At 51.5% G+C, this 16,458-nt stretch overlaps 6 protein-coding genes across 6 annotated transcripts; 3 read left to right on the top strand and 3 right to left on the bottom strand.

Moving 5' to 3' along the window:
* Nucleotides 1-22: 22 nt before the first annotated feature.
* Nucleotides 23-965, bottom strand: NFIA_004750 (putative short-chain oxidoreductase; the record flags this gene model as incomplete). The annotated part of the gene is made up of 3 exons (XM_001259013.1): nt 23-402; nt 452-633; nt 685-965. The coding sequence occupies 3 exons, from the start codon at nt 963-965 to the stop codon at nt 23-25; spliced, it is 843 nt and encodes a 280-aa protein (XP_001259014.1).
* Nucleotides 966-1,498: 533 nt separating this feature from the next.
* Nucleotides 1,499-2,302, bottom strand: NFIA_004740 (putative allergen; the record flags this gene model as incomplete). The annotated part of the gene is made up of 1 exon (XM_001259012.1): nt 1,499-2,302. One exon carries the CDS (start codon nt 2,300-2,302, stop codon nt 1,499-1,501), a length of 804 nt encoding a protein of 267 aa, XP_001259013.1.
* Nucleotides 2,303-5,468: 3,166 nt separating this feature from the next.
* Nucleotides 5,469-6,277, top strand: NFIA_004730 (putative extracellular soluble lytic transglycosylase; the record flags this gene model as incomplete). Its single annotated transcript, XM_001259011.1, has 2 exons — nt 5,469-5,611; nt 5,671-6,277. 2 exons carry the CDS (start codon nt 5,469-5,471, stop codon nt 6,275-6,277), a joined length of 750 nt encoding a protein of 249 aa, XP_001259012.1.
* A 468-nt stretch (nt 6,278-6,745) lies between these two features.
* Nucleotides 6,746-11,620, bottom strand: NFIA_004720 (RHS Repeat protein; the record flags this gene model as incomplete). The annotated part of the gene is made up of 1 exon (XM_001259010.1): nt 6,746-11,620. The coding sequence occupies one exon, from the start codon at nt 11,618-11,620 to the stop codon at nt 6,746-6,748; it is 4,875 nt and encodes a 1,624-aa protein (XP_001259011.1).
* A 699-nt stretch (nt 11,621-12,319) lies between these two features.
* Nucleotides 12,320-13,432, top strand: NFIA_004710 (uncharacterized protein; the record flags this gene model as incomplete). Its single annotated transcript, XM_001259009.1, has 1 exon — nt 12,320-13,432. One exon carries the CDS (start codon nt 12,320-12,322, stop codon nt 13,430-13,432), a length of 1,113 nt encoding a protein of 370 aa, XP_001259010.1.
* Nucleotides 13,433-14,298: 866 nt separating this feature from the next.
* On the top strand, nt 14,299-16,419 carry NFIA_004700 (Zn(II)2Cys6 transcription factor; the record flags this gene model as incomplete). Its single annotated transcript, XM_001259008.1, has 1 exon — nt 14,299-16,419. The coding sequence occupies one exon, from the start codon at nt 14,299-14,301 to the stop codon at nt 16,417-16,419; it is 2,121 nt and encodes a 706-aa protein (XP_001259009.1).
* Nucleotides 16,420-16,458: the final 39 nt, after the last annotated feature.

The raw sequence follows: 16,458 nt of genomic DNA, 5'->3' as shown, positions 1-16,458 counted from the left end.
ACAGTCACACACGCAAACGAGACTAGATATCTGTCCCACAAGAGAACTCTTCCCACTCTTCCAGCTTCTTCAACGTATCTTGACACTTCTTCCGAATGGCCGCCACCGCATCCGGGCCCAGCGCCAGCTCCTTTGGCCACTCTTTCCCCTTGGCCGCGTTCTCCCCCTTGACCACATCAATGATACGCGCAACGCCTTTCTTGGGATCACCTCTCTGCTTACCGTTCGCCTCGCGGAACGACTTGAACGAAGCCTCGGTCAACTCCCGATACTCGGGGAATTTAGTCTCAGCGAACATGCTATTCTTGGCGCTCAAGAGCTCAGTTCGGAACTGACCGGGTTCCACCAAGAGCGTCTTGATTCCGAGAGCAGCAGTTTCGTGATCGAGAGCCTCCGTTGCATCTGTTCTGTCAGTAGGGACTCTGGACCCTAGTTACGAAGATGGACTTACAGCGAAGCGCGGCCTTGGAGGCGCAATACGCCCCGACGGCAGGGTATGACTCCCACGCGGCCATGGAGCCAATGTTAACAATGACGCCTTCCCTGCGTCCACGGAAATGCGGCAGGAACGCTCGGGTGACGTTGATCGTCCCGAAGACATTGGTGGTGAATTGGGAAACGTAATCTTCAGGCCTGGACGGAGTACTGGTTAATCTCATCCTGTGCATAGCGTCAGAGACTTACTTCATGTCCTCCAATGTGCCAAACTGCGTGTATGCTGCATTGTTCACGAGAATGTCGACCTTCCCGTAGATAGCGATCGCATCAGAGGCCTTTTGGTCCAGATCTTCCTGAGGGGCTGTCACGTCCAGCTGCATGATTGCAGCGCCTGCATTGCGGAGATGGGCGATCTTGGCGATGGTGCGGGCTGTCGCGATGACCTTGTCTCCGCGGGAAAGGGCTTGAGTGACGAACTCGCTGCCGAAGCCTGATGAGCAGCCGGTGACGAGCCAGACCTGAGCCATTTTACTGTTTCTGGGAGATCTGAATGCTATATTGTAGTTGCGTTGGAGGTGTCTTGAAGACTGATGGGCAAGAAGTGCCCGGGGTTGTGAGGAATTTATACCTCGCTGGTGCTACAGAGGATACGACAGGAAGTTACATCGGAAATATGGGTGGAGATAATATCGGTGATATGATCAATATTAGCTATAATGAGTAGACCAGTATGTAGGATCAAGAGCGATGATGCCCTCTTCATCGGGGTTACTGTGGTGGCCACAGGTCTTGGCATTGCGAAAGCCGATGATTTTCGGGATTCTGATTATCCAACCGGGAATCAGCCATACTATCGGATTTTGGACGGATGATTATGTATATAGCCAATCCAGTCATTGAACCAAATAGTAATAGGATTTGCAGCTTTTTTCTACTTTCTTGCGAAACCAATAATGTAAACGAGTGTGATTCGTCTGTAGTCGCTATCAAAGCAACCATATTCTATCTATATAATTTTTCATATTTCCATTCCATGTTCATCGTAGTCCAACTGTCCAACTTAACCACTGTAGTCAATGGTAACAGCCAGGCGAACGGCACCACCACCAGAGAGGTTCCCACCAATACCCCCAATAGCCGCCTCAGCAGTGGTATAGGCATTGTCAACGGACGCCGCATTAGGGGTGATGCTAGAGCAAGTGCCACCCAGCGCATCACAGATCTTCATGCCCTGCACGGTCATGCCCGCATTCTGCGCCTGGATGGCAGAGACATCGAAACCAGACCAGCCGCCGTTCCCGGCGCTGCTGAAATCGAACTCGCCCCAGGTCGAGGCATACCCGCCATTCGAGTCCGTGGGGATGCTGCCTGCAGCGGCCGCAAAGCCGCCGTTGGTGTCGTCGTCAAAGGCGACGTACTTGGTCTCTCCGGCGTTGAGGGTGAGAGTCAGAGCGGCGTTGCCGTACCAGCCGGTCATCTGGCCATCGGGGCCGATCTTATTCCAGAAGACGATGGTCCAAGGCTCGCTGTTCTGGCCGCTGATCTGGGCGACGTTCTTGTAGTTGGAGGCCGAGTCGGCGGAGACTTCGATGATGTTGCTACCCCATGGGTTGCCGACGTTGCCGGCGTAGGTCTCGCCGCTGCCGCTGTTGGAGGTGCGGCTGCCGAAGCCAGCGGTGGAGTAGGAGCCTCCGGCTGGGGTGCCGGTCCACCCGGAGCTGCCGCCGGAGGAGGATGATGAGGAGGAGGGAGCGACTGTGGAGGAGGCCGAGGGGGCGTACTGACGGCGCTCGTGGCCTTGCAGACGGGCCAGAGAGCTGGAGGTGAGGGCTGCCAGCAGCAGGAGAGACTTGGTGAACTGCATTTTTGAAGAGAGTGGATGTCGCGTCAAGCGTGCTTCAGATGTAGAAGTCCGAAGGAATGGCGGTGTCGTTACTGACTGGAGCAACAACGAAAGTGATAATTCGAAGAGAGCGTCTGAAGTATCAAGCCAAAAGAGAATGAAGGAATGGAAGCGTGAGTACACACGGTTAATGAATGCGATGGTTGAATGGGAGAAATCTAGAAGGGACCCTCTCACGCCCTTTTATAACATTCTGAAAACAAAAAATTTAATGCCCGCCACTCCACTGTTTGTCAGTCGAATGTGTGTTCTCGAACACCCATGGCGCTGGTGGATGTCATTTTCCTTGGTTCGAGAGGTTGAACCTATGGATAGAGTCTTAGGATTGAGGATGATTGATCAGGGAATGCGTCAGCATGGGCGAGTTGATGGGACTGGGGTTCCGAGAAAGATACTGCCATGGTCTAGATCCATGCGGTCGTGTGCTCGTTGACATCCTGACAGTAGCCTATTGGACAGTTCGAATGAAAACACAGACAGGACATCTCTGGTATTGTTGTGGGATTGGCCAGAATCTATGGGTGGTACCTGAGTTGTACGCCATTTCAACGCCATTGGCTACTTCCCCTGACCAGTGGTTCTGTGTGGGACTCTGGCTCTGCAATACATGGAGTCTGGTTGTTGGAGGCAAGTTGCGTGGCTCTGGAGGTCGGATTATTTTTGGTATGCCTTTGTGTTGATTGTTTCTTTTTACTATGCTTGCGTTTCAACATCAAGAGACAAAGAACATGAGATTCATCATTGTGCGGTGAAACCTACTCAAAGGACAAAGAGCATATCCCCGGAGGTCTAGACTTTTGGACCTCGTGGCCAAGTGCCGGGAAAGGATCAGATCCCTCAAACGGATATTGGCGAAAGTGGAAAGAATAACGATATCAGAAGGGCCTAAAGTCTTGTGGGTGGAGCTCACCTCCACCATTCTCTGTCGCTAGGAGAATTGTAGCTACGTATTGAGGTCTTTCAGTCGCTTCCTAGGCTTTCCCATGCTAGTCGACGAAGGTCGAAACACAGACTCGTAGCCTATGTGCCATATGAGCATCCAAAGACAAATTCATTGTTCCCTGCTTCACGGGGCCTTTTTGATACTGTCCCTATCCGTGGCTTCTCAAAAATAGGATTTCCCTCAGAACTCCCACGAGTCCCTCAATCCATGTGCTTTGTGTGCAAGCTGGCCGAACCGTGGTTCCCTTCTTCTGGGCAGGGGCAGAAACACAAAAAAATGATGTTTTACAATGAGGTCAAACCATGAGTGGTCAGCCGTTGTGACTAAGCAAGGAGGATCATTGACATTTTCACCAATCCCGTTACAATCCATCTGCACTTCGTCAACAGGCGAACAATGAACCATGGGATGTTTTATTGACACCTTTCAAAAAGGGCATTGGCCCTTTTTTGTGGTGGCTCATGCAGGCAGCCGCTGTCGTAAGGCATACGTCTACGCTAGCAAATTCTCGGTGAAAAAAATTATAAAGAAGAAACTGTATCTCCTAAATAGGTTATGATTGGCATATTTATTATTAACAAACAATAAAATTCAATACTTCAAGTCGAGTATTGGCCCTAAAACTGCCAGATCAATGGCTCATACCAAGAGCAAGGCCATTTGACCCAGCTCATATCACACTAGAAGACTGCGTTATTACCTCTGCACTCATTCTCGCCTCGTGTAATCGCCGAGGCTTCGTCGACTTTGCGCGAAGAATGACCGACGGAGTGCCTCTCGTCGGTAGTATGACTGCCGAACTCAGTGCTGCCGAGAGCTGGATAGTGGAAGAATTATCTTCCCTGGTATACAGTAAAAACCCGAGAATGATAGAAACAGAATATTGCCAGCTATTATTCATCAAAATTAAGAGAACAGTCCTCTCCTGCCTCGCACGTGTAAAAGCGATACCGTTGTTCTAGAATACTTTACCTTCGCGGGGAGGTCAAATATCTCGTTGTACACACAATGTTGAGATCGCAGTCTAGAAAAATTGTTGATCTAGAACCTCGAAACTCGATGTGACACCCTGAATCCAGCAATCTCTGCTATGGCCTTTACCCCGGATGCTCAAGAAGCCATACCACAGAGCCATGGCGGCCCGCAGATGGGTTATGCTTAGTTTAGTCTACGGGGCACTGGGGACGCCCACATTTGCTTCAAAATAGCCTGGGAAATTAGGGTGACAAATTTGATGTTTATACAGTTCTTCACAGTTGATTGAAGGTGGCGCGAGTGGCTAGAATGCATCTATCCGGAAGATAATGACATCAACCTCACTTGCGGTCAGTCGCTTACCGAATAATTTGAACAGTGTGATGGCAACATTTGCCAGCTCATCCTGCACTTATAGCCAGCAATATTAGCATGTTGGAATTATTTCAAAGAATTCGCCGTTGTCATCAGATACTGGTTGGTGAGTCAATCAAGGCATCTCGGGGTCCTATAATCTAACTGTAACCATGTCTAAATGACAAACATATCGCCCCTTTCCTCCATTAGAACAACGATGTTACTTAAAACCGCCCCCAACTTCAGATGTAACCTTATGCATTTCCTAAAAGGGAAATTGGTATAGAGACAATGCGATCGGCATTGCTGACATAATCACTTGCACGATGCCACAGACGTCAGACTTACTCGACGGTCGACACTGCAAGCTGGCGTCTGTGGACGAGATTATCTGACCATTCCATACTCGTGCCTGTTGCCGGTACTGGCCGAATTGCTCGCAGGCATCTACCGAGATCGACGCACTGAGGTAACATGCCGAACCGACGCTAAGACGACTCTGCTACGATGCTTGCCAATGAAATCACTCCTATCATTCAGATCAAACAGATCGGTGTCGCACCTGTCAGGCTAGCTCGAATTTGGGCCACATAGAAGAGTTGCCGCTTTTGATTGGCTGTGTGCATGATGGCCAGGACTGCAGAATTACCCGTTTGAGAAACTGGTCGATTGGCATCAACGTGCTGGTTTTGATGATGATTTTTGGAAGAAGATTATGTCTGCGGCAGGCAGGGCAACCCGCTTGCAAAAAACTGAACTATTTAAGCAGCTCCATTGCCGGCTGACTCGATAGACGCAAACGGTCACCTTTCAGCTCTCCCGAACCACAGACAAACAACCGCAAGAGCAACAATGGCTGTCCTTAAGAGCATCACCCTGACTTCCCTGGCCCTCGCTATTGGCGCCACCGCTCAGTCCGCCAACCCAGGTGTCGGCAAAAACCCTAAGGCGCAAGGTGCAACAGAAAATGTCACCCCAAGCACCGGCCCAAACGGGTACCATCCCTTCGCCACGTCTTATCTTTAGTGCCATTGTTGCTAATAGCAAAATCTAGATCTGAAGACTGGCTCAACACCGGCATCACCACCACCGGCTGGAACCCTCCCTTCCTCTCCATCGACGACGTCTACACCATTAGCCTTCAAGACTTCTACAACGGCATTGGTTCCGCCTGCGCCCAGTACGACAGCTACTTCCAAAGCAGCGCATCCAAGTACGGCGTCAACCCGGTCGTTCTCGCCGTCATCGCTATGCAGGAGTCCTCATGCAATGCCAACGCTGGGGGTCCCACACCGGGCCTGATGCAGGTCTCGTGCGATAATTACCCGAATGGCCAATGCACGGATAGTATCCAGGATAACGTGGACGCGGGAACGCACTATCTCAAGTCGCAGCTTGATGCGTCGGGGGGTAACGCGATTAAGGCGCTGGGCTCATACAATGGGTGGTTTGCGGCAGGATCCGGGCTTAATGGGAACAGAGGTTTGACGAAGGACTACCCCTGCTCGGCTGAGGGTAAGGCGCATGGCATGCCGCAGAACCTGGATTACTTGCACCAGGTGCTGAATGGGTGGATGATGGGATTGGATGTTTATGGGGAGGATAACTGGATTGGTACTTATCACTGTGATCAGTCCTGCAGTGATGGCAGTTTATGCTAGAACTGTTGGGAATGTTGCAGGGGTGAAGATGCTTGAGTATCCTGCAGTTGATACGGAGTTGTGTGAGGGGTCACCGCATGTTGGACATATGCGAATGCATCCACAGCGGTATTGGAATCGGATCTCCCACTGTTGGAAGGCTAGGAACCGGTGCGAAAAGAAACAAGCTGAATCAGCCGTGGGGTTAGAGATGGCAATCTACATGGCTAAGTGGAAGGATAAATCCATTAATTAATCTGACGTTTAGGATTCTTTACAGTGGCAGTCCAACTAGGTCTAGAGACTAGAGAAACAGTCCAACCAGATAATATTTAACTTGTTCGCCGTGCTTTTGAAAAATGCGCGAAGAATCTAAGGGAGACCCAACGGATGGGAATCTTTCAACCATTGGCACATATTGCTCGGCTCTGTGTAAACTACTCACTGCGCCGAGGAGGCCTTACTGCCAATGAAATACTCTGCCCACAATCACAGCTCAGGTAGACCCTCGAAGCCAAACGGCCAATGTGGTGCCCGTATCGTCCTTCTGACTGAAGAATAAACATTTTTCGCCTGCTCAAATGCGCCCAGCGCATCACCTCTCTCTTGGCCATCCTGCGACGGACCCATTGACAAAAAGCCATATCGGTTATCTCTATTCAGCAAGTCCGCTAGCGACTGCCCTGCACCGTAGCTGGACAGAGACGACAAGCCGGGCTGCTGCAAGTTAAGATCACTAAAGGCGTACTCGCCATCTTTGAGAACAGGCCGAATGTTGTCTCTGGCCGCAGAAGAAGGTACCTGGTCCGACTGATCGTCCGTGTCTCCTGATGTAAGCAGGTTCATTGCGCCCTCCTTTGCCTTGCCCTTTCCAAAGCGCTTGGCCTCACTTTTCATTGCATTCACGAAGATCTTCTTGACGGTTTTCTTCGTAAGCCTTTCTGCCGACCCTTTGCCTACCTTGGTGATTGTCGCTTTGCCAGCACGGCCAAGGGCGGTTTTAACCCCCGTCTTAGCGACTTTGAATCCCTGCTTCAAACCCTGTTTACCAGCCTTTCCGGTGAGACCACCCAATGCCCCGCCAAGTGCATCCATGCCGACACTTTTCCAGGTGATCTGGTTCCCATCCAACGCGTCTCCAATCATTCCCGTTGCAACCTCGGTAACAATGCCAACCGCGACACTCACGCCGATCTGGACTGCCAGAGACGCACCACCCGTGAGAACTCCGAGAACAACGCTGGCTGCTATTCCTGCAATGGCGGTGATCAAATCCTTCCAACCGAACTTGATGCCAAACAAACTGAAATGCCCACTGGGGTCGACGCGGTTGATCGGGTCGCCCAAACAGTAGGCGTACGGATTTATCTCGCCGGAGGTGAAAGGGCTCCACGGGTCAGGCTGGTGGAAGCGCATGAGAACTGGGCTGTAGACGCGATACCCGTTGCCTAGGTGGTACCAACCAGTGACTGGGTCACGCCATTGTCCATTGAAGCCGATAGATGATCCCGTAGCGCCGAACCCATATGGTGTATACTGCTGGCAATTGATCTTACCTGGCTGGTCCGTATCTAGCCAAGCAAGTACAGACTGGTGGCCCTCCGAAGCAAAGACCTGGCTTGATATGTTTGCACCTTCCTTGACAAGTTGTCCCCAATACCCTTCGTCGTCCGCTAGGTAGCTTACCTGACGGTCTCCCGCTTTGACCGCAATCAGCTTGTCCCCACGGTAAAAGAACCAGGTATCAGGCTGGTCAGGAACTTTTTGACAGATCAGCCTTCCGACGGCATCGTACTCGTATTGACTTAGGATCTTGTCATTGTCATCTGCATCGCGGACCGCGATCAAGCGGCTCATGCTGTCGTAATCCAACTTACGGCCCTCTTCATCTTGGATTAAACAGCCATTATCATCATATACCAGCTCGACATGTGCAGCAGAGCTGGCATGGGTGTTTGTGATCGTGGCCAACTGAGTCGGGTCTGTTTCGCTTCGTGTATACTTGGCAATATTTTGGCTCTCGTCTTGAAAGGTAGTGGACACCTCGCAGACATTGTCAAACTCGTCAAACTTGAAGTTCTGGCTCTTAATCCGGCGGCCTTTCTCATCTGTAGGCGCATCACTACCCTCGCATGTATAGCCAGTGAGACGGTTAAGGTCATCATATTCAAAGGTCTCAGAGCGTAACACATTGTCATCACCGTCACGCTGATGACGCTCCTTAAGTAAGCTGCTCTCGTTGTAAGACTGTTCCAGCTGGTAGAGCTTTTCCCCTGCTTTCAGAATCGTTCTACCGATTTCCCGGCCGAACTCATCATGAGTCAAATCAGTCGCGAACCCAGTATTACGCTGCTCATCCTGGACCTGCGTCTGCGTCACTCTGTTCGTCTTGTCATAGGCAAAGGAGGCCTTCAGCGTGCCCTGCAGTAGTTGGTTGACTCGTCCGTGGGTGTCATATTGGGCTTCATATTCCTGGTTGTGCACATTAACGTAGCCTTGTAATTTCCCGGCCATGGAGTAAGTGAATTGTGCACAAAGCTCTTCTCCATGAATGCGAATGGTCTCTTTGTCCAAGAGACCCGAGGGGAGGTACTGGAGGTTGTGCGTGCTGTGAGTAGACTCGAGAAGTACCGGTGCCCCGGTCCGCTCGTCATATTGATATTTATCCTCGCTTCCACTGCCGGTGCGAGATGTGAGGGAATAGCCCAGGTTCGGGTCATAGGTGAAGTTCGTTTGATCGCCCTTTTGCGTAGTCATCTGCTTTGGCTCCGGAGAGCTTCCTTCGTAGGTTTGATCTACGGTTCGTGTGCCAACAATCCTCTTGGTTACTCGGTTCAGGCCATCAAAGGATTGCTCTCCCACGGTGAGGCCATTTGTAGTAATAGAGACAGGTAGTAGCGCGGCGCTCTTGGCTGAAAATTCAGCACTAATCACACGGCCGCTAGACCACGTTGTTTCAGTGATGCGGTCAAACGGGTCAGGTGTGTACTTTGTGACGCGGCCACAGGCATCTTCTTCTTCAACCAGACGGCCGAGGCCATCGTAAAAATACTCCACCTTGCTTAGCACTACACCGTCCTTGGTTAATAGCTCCATCTTGGTGGGCAAGCCGAAAGAGTTCAAGTATGTCTTGTTCTGACCTTCGCCCTCCAAGCCTTCCGTTCGTGTCAAGCTGATCGGATCGTCCAGTGACATAGTCACCGTGCCACTGCTATCAGTCGTTCGCCAGACCTCTCCCCAGTCGTCATACTGCGTCGTTTGGACACTACGCTGTTCTGTTGGTGATGCACCTTTTCTTCGCAACCAGTCGATCTCGACGGTTTCGGTGCGCTGGCCCAGAGCGTTATACGTGTTTTCCTGCACCGGGCGAAAGGTCCCCGTGTAAGGCGTACCGGGACTCCAGGAAACATCGTCGTCTTGCTTCTCCACCCTGGTTACTCGCTCTAAGCCATCGATGTAGTAGTGTGTCTGGACACCTTTAGAGTCCGTGACGGTCAAATAAGCTTCGAAGTCCTCCTTGAGCGTGTATTCGTGGTGGCGTGTACTTTCCTGCGGGGTACCAACCGCGGTGGTAGCTCTGACCATACGGCCAAGCTTGTCGTACTCGAACCGGTCTTGAATGCCGGCTTGGTCTCTGCGGGCTAGCACGGACCCGGTAGAGAGGGAATAATTGGCCTTTTCCTGGACAGTGACACCATCCCAACTGGTTGTAGTGATGGTCTGTTCCATCTGTCCGCGGACTGGATACTCATAGCTCCAATCCTGCGTCGAAGGGTGGTCGTCCGACATCCAGGTAGCTTGGCGCTTTATCCGGCAGTGGTCCCTGGAGGATGGCTGGCTGAAGTACTCGTATTCGGTGGTGTTTAGGGTCGTGGATCCCTCAAAACTGACCAGCGTCTTAACTGCGATAAAACGGCTAGCCTTGGCACCGCTGGCCGTATTGATCCCGAGATATGTATAATGCTGGCTGCGTGTCGGCGTTGAGTAACTGCTTGGCCCTGGGATCACAGTCTCTGTCCTCAGATGCCGCTGGAAGCCATGAGGGTCCTCTGGGCAAAGAATCTCATTTGTAGTGGTGTCCCTTGCTTCGTCGGGTGGATAATAAGTACGGTTGATCGTGATGCCGTTCGATTGGACTTCCTGAGTGGGATTACCCCATATATCAAAGACGTAACTGGTAGTTTCCTGGCGAGACTTCTTGGTCACATTATCGCAGTAGGTTGTGGTCTCACTCTTGGGCAGCTGGTATTGTTCTACTTGCTCATCAAAGCCAGCGTACAGGTCTGCATAGTAGGTGAAGGTTTGTGTTTTCGTTTTGGTCCCGGTCTGCTCCTTGATCGAGACAGGGAGGTGGTATTTGTTATATGTATACTCCGTCATTGACCCACCCACGATCTGCACAGTCGAAATGTACTGATAATTACTCGCGGACAGATACAAGTTATCGCCATCGCTGCTCCAATCGCGGGTGCCGCCATATCCTAGGAAATTATAGTCCGAGTATGAAAAGTGTGTCTCAGTTTGCGCCTGCGGTAGCCCGGGGTCCACTAAGTGAGAAATAACATAAGGGATTGTTGGATAAGGTGCATTTCTCGGCAGGGAATGGCCATCCTCTTTGTAGTTGATCCTTTCGTAAAGGCCAGTTGGACTGGTAATCTCGTTCAGGCAGGCGAACTGATTCATGAACTCATACGCGAATTTCCAGGGCCGCGTGCTGTCCAAGGGGGTATGGATCTCGGTCAACCGATCATGGGACAGAAGAAGGGTGAAGGTACTGGCTTCGACAGTATCTGGTGCACGAGTAACCTTCACCTCAGCATCGTCATACGTAATCTCTAGCAGACACTCGTTGCCATCGCAGACCTTCCTGAGTCGAGGTTGTACTCCTTTGGGCTCCCACTCAAACTGCAGCGAGCGACCGGTAGGGGCGTACAGTGCGATGGGAACCGATCGGTCATACAGATCTTCGAAATGCGAGAGAATCTCGACATCTCCGGATTTATGCACAACTTCATAGTCATTATTGACCTTCGTGGCATGGAAGTTCCTCAACTTCTGATCCAATACGGTAAATTCTTGACTGGTCTCGATGACTTTGAAGCTCTCCCCGGTGAAGAGACGGAGGGTTTTATCTCTATATGACGAAAGGTTGAGAGACCAGCCCCTGCCTAAGCCCACATTCTCGGTACTAAGTGGACTGTAGCTGAGCGAGAGCTTGAAGGGTGGGCAGTTGCGAGACTCAGAAGGCGATTGATAAAGGTCAATGGAGCAGGTATATTGACCAGTTCGCGGGTCCACGCCCTTCTGTAGAAAGGACCCAAAATTGAATCCCTGGGAATATAACGAGTTCTGAGAGGCAGACATATTTGGATGGAGTATGGGAAGAAAGGGAAATGGGATGCGTAATGTTGGGCCTATTTATGCCAAGCGCGATGCTACACATCTGGACCATATGGAGCTGAGTGAACTTTCCTTTCCGGGGATCAGAGGAGCTAGGGCACCGCAGCATGCTTCTCTGGAGTGGTGAGGGGACTCTGATCGGGGTCACCGATCGTGCAGTCCCTACGCGCCTATGCAAGCTGCATCACTTCGCGTCGAACCTTGGCACTGAGGGGAGTCATGACACCAAGGTCCCAGCTGCTAACATGCGCATGCATTAGGTATGGACCCCATTACCATTTGGTCCAGGATGTATTAACGCCTTGGCAATTCACTGCAACTTCAGCTGCGCCATCACGCCTCTCCCTTCAGCTCAGCTGGTTGCCATCTTCTGCTTTGGCGATGAGGTATTTTTGCTATTGGCACCAGCGCTCCCTGGTTTTTGCATCCCCAGTCACTTTGCCCTACCCGGCAGGTTATTCGCTGGAAGGGAGAACGTAATCTCTAAAATTGATAAATGGAAAATGCAACCAAAGTTAAATATATGTCTCTAACGTGGACCTCCTTCTGCTTCCCTCGTTCCCATGGTCTCCAGTTCTCTCTCCTTCACTGAACCTTACACAAAGAAGCCACCTCATTCCGCATTCCACCTGCGATTGCTTAACATTATTTGCCAACTTCAAGATGTCGTGGACCGTCAATTCGATCAAGGTCGAGTCAAGAAGTGGTTCGACTTCACTCAGTATCTTCGCCAATGGGAGGATGCAGGCCCCTGTTTACGTTTTGCTCGAAGCGCGGAAGGACGGCAAGCCATACCAGTTGACTTCAAACGATCTGACTAGAGTCAAGATAACGAATTATCATACTGATGAACCTCTTTCTGGGTCCTTTCGGTATTCATCCACTGATCTTGGTTACACTGCCCCCTTTCCCTCGTCATCCAAGAGCGACAAGACCGTCGATGAGAGCCATGAGCAAGCGGAAGACCGTCTGATTTCCGCCTACCAGACCCATACACTGTATGTTTTCTCAACGCAGATCGGGGACATACGGATCGGCGCAAGCATTCTACAGCCCGATAACGTGCTAGTTACTACACGATCGGGCAGCAATGACAGTAGCATTTACATCGACGCGAAGCCTCGTCCATACTACACTTTGGATGATGTAAAGTTCGAGCGAGAAGACACGGCTGATGGGGCTATTCACGGATCGATAGGTTCTTTTCCAGTATCACTCAAGTGGGACCAAGACAACTACTACCTTACCAGCAAGAAATATCCATTCAAGATGGCCAGTGTTTATGGCACTCAGCAAAACGGACAGGGTGAGGTTGGCAAGCAGCATTGCTATGCTATTGTGGAGGATAACACAGTAACAAACTGGTGCTTTGTCTGGCCGATGGGCTCCGCGCAATCCAAGAAAGTAGGAAGCGCTACATCGGCAATAGGAGAGGCTTATGCCAACATCCGGGTCAACCAAAAGGGGGAACATGTGTTGACTGTCACTCGCTGGAAGATCCAGGGTAAAATGGCTGCTTGGCCGCCCGTTTGGAGTTACTGGTGTTATTTCGACATTTATGATATCTACGGCAACGAGAAGAGATTCTACCTGGATAGATCGGACCGTCACAATCTTCTCCACTTGAAGGAGAACCAACCATGGAGCCAGGCAGCTGTTTCCGACAATGGGCTTCCTCTTGACGGTCATTCCCTTGAAGCTGGCTTTGAGCCAGTTCCACTTGGACCGGATGGCACACCAGACCTCGAAGCGCTTGGTATGAAGCCATCTGCTTGAGTGCTCTGTACGTATAGCGGGAGCTCTTTGCCTTGCATCTGCGGAGAGATTTCATGCTACAATCGTGGATGTTATTTTCTTTTTTCTACTTAATATCTTTCTCAGAATCAATGACTACAGTGTAAATGCCTCTTCGTATCAGTGTGCTCAGCGTACGTCCCTCACAGTCCAATACGACACTAGATTTCCTGTGCCACCAATAGACTTGATTCCGGCGTTGCGTGCTCCACTTACCAGCATGAGCATCGGCCTCCTTCAGCTCGCTACGTCCCTGGGCCGGAATGGACCGCCTGATACCGCTTGATTGGCAGCGGTCTTCTGTAATATCATAGGTAGTATCCTGCGGCCCATCGAGTGGGCAACGGTCAGGTTTGCGCCGATATTACTAAAGCGGCTACAGCCTTGGCATCCCCTTGAGACTTTTAGTGTGGTGCTTGAGCAAGCAGATCGAGATTACTCTCTTCAGTATACGTAATAGGAAACTGGTAATCCACGTCGCGTCATGATCCAATTCTGCCAAAATTCACCGCCTTATCGTTATCACGCGCTAGCCAAGAGGCATGCTCCCATTTTACCGTGCTCTGAGGCGGCTAGAAGGGAAATTGCCTTAACAATGCGCTTTGGGGAATGAGGGCCGAAAGTGGTGAATCTCACGTGACTGAGAAGTAATCACGGTCATGTGAGTCGACGAGGCTTTTTCGAACCGATGAATATCTGTCTGTCGAGCTGTGTCTTTTCCAACCACTCCCTGTAGTGCATAGCGGTTCGGTAACACCTTTTTGCATTCCTCTACAAGATCTAGAGATTCCCAAACCAACATACATCACTGTTTGTTATCCACGAGGAGACCTTGACGGGGGCCAACCATGCAAGCGGACTCTCCAAGTCGAGCAGACGGTGAGTCAAATTCAGTATCGGATCGGACAGGAGAAAGAGAGGCCCGGAGGTGGGGAAGGACAAGATCAGGATGCCTGAACTGCCGGAAGAAGCGGAGGAAGTGCGATGAGGGAAAACCAACGTGTATCAGGTGCCGGAAGAGAGGTGAGAGCTGCCAGTGGGGGATGCGAGTCACGTTCCGGGAAGCAAACACGCAGATGCTGGTGCACGACCCACGGCAGTCGAAGAATCGGACGCACAAATCCTTTCAGATTATGGATGTTACCTCTGAGGTGATACGGGACTATCATCAGTCTTCTCCCGTTGGTGCGGTCCAGCATCCTCGACTTGATCGGGGATCTGCCACACCGCTGCACCATGCGCAGGACCCAGGACGGCGTGAAGAAGAGGCCGGGTGCGACCTACCCAAATTCAGCGCAAGCGCCTCGCAGCCTCTTAATTCTGATGATTCCGAGCTTGCTTCAGAAGACCTTTCGATGGGTCGCGAGCTTCCCACGCATTCGTCTCCGGACCACTCTGGGGACGCGGCAAATGCAAAGCTATCGGGCCCTGGAGGCCGAACAGAACTGAGTCAGTCCACCGCTGCCGGGAATTTAGTGGATAGTAATCCGTGGCTACAGCAAGTGCTGCACAAATCGCCTGCCGTGTTCGCTCCTGGTTCAGGCCTTGATGCGAACACCTCCCCTCTCCTGCAACGCTTTCCTGAATGTTGGGATTCCACTAACTATTCCCCTGATGTGGGTCTCGAGGATGGCGTCTTCCTGCCAGGTTCCGACTATCTTGAGCTGCACTCCACCCTGAGGAGCCATCTCATGCAGGAAGCGCGATCCCGTTACCCTTCTCGGCGAAACTCTACCGACAGCGCGGGTCCAGCTCGATCGAGTCTCGGGCGCGAAGGTTTCACTACGGTCCCGATTCTACAGCTCAGAGACTACGAAGATTATAGCCTGATGTCCAACAACCAAACCCCCGTGGATCTGCCCAAGGAGGTGGAATATGTTTTGTGGAAGAACTGGCTGGAAGAGATTGCCCCGTGGCTGGACAAGTTTGACAGTCAACGCCATTTTCAATATACCCTTCCAGTGATGGCGCAATCCCACGAGCACCTCCGGTACGCCATGTTAGCTGTATCTGCCCGCCAGCAAGAGCAGAAAGACAAAACATTGCCCATCGAGCGCAGTTTAATGCTCTACCATAAAGCCATCCAGCTTCTCCTCCCACAGCTTCCCACGAGGACCACCGCGGTGATCGGGTCTTGCGTTGTCCTGTGTGTGCTGGAGATGCTCAGCTGTGCCCCGAAAGCCTGGCGACGGCATCTCGACGGATGCGCACACTTGATGCAAGCAGTGGGTATCAATGGCTTCGTCGGAGGTGTTGAGCAGGCACTCTTTTGGTGCTTTGCCCGGATGGACGTATGCGGCGGCTTGATTTCCTCCATCAAGACACTGATCCCGGTCAACCATTGGGCTTCCATGATTGACCTCGATACGGACATCAGACTCTTTCAATCCATATCTACCTTTGAAACCTGCGCAAACCAAGCCGTCTACCTCTGTGCGCAGACCTTGGATCTCCTGGCGCCATCCCACTTGCTAGGACGAGCGGCGAGTGTGCGGTGCGACCCCAGCGACACAGCCTACATGGAACGATGGTTGAAGCTGTGGCGTTATATGGAAGACTGGCACGTCAAACGGCCGAAAGAGATGAAACCGATCGTCAACCTTCCCTCCACTGATCCATTTCCCACCATTCTTTTCAGCAATGCAGCGGCAATCTCGGGAAATCAGCTCTACCACACCGCGGCAATATTACTCTTGCAGTCCAAGCCGACCAATGTGCGACTAGACCCCAAGCCACGCTCGATCCTGTGGCATGCCCGCCAGATTTGTGGCATCTCCATGAGCAATGACCATCACGGTGCGTGGACCAACTCGATCCAACCGCTGTGGATTGCCGGCCAATGGATGAGCCACCCGAGCGAGCATCAGGCAATTTTGAGATTACTTGAGAAAATTGAACAAGAGTGTGGTTGGCCCACCAAGTGGCGGGCGGTCGATCTTCAAGAGTTTTGGGGAGATTTGTCGCAATAATATTATTTTGCCATCCGGTGTAGCTGTCTGTCCCGGGTG

This window comes from Aspergillus fischeri, genomic scaffold (genome assembly GCF_000149645.3).
Source record: "Aspergillus fischeri NRRL 181 1099437636265 genomic scaffold, whole genome shotgun sequence".
NCBI classification, from domain to species: domain Eukaryota; kingdom Fungi; phylum Ascomycota; class Eurotiomycetes; order Eurotiales; family Aspergillaceae; genus Aspergillus; species Aspergillus fischeri.
Note: the sequence above shows the minus strand (reverse complement) of the source record. Positions and strands in the feature narration are given on the sequence as shown.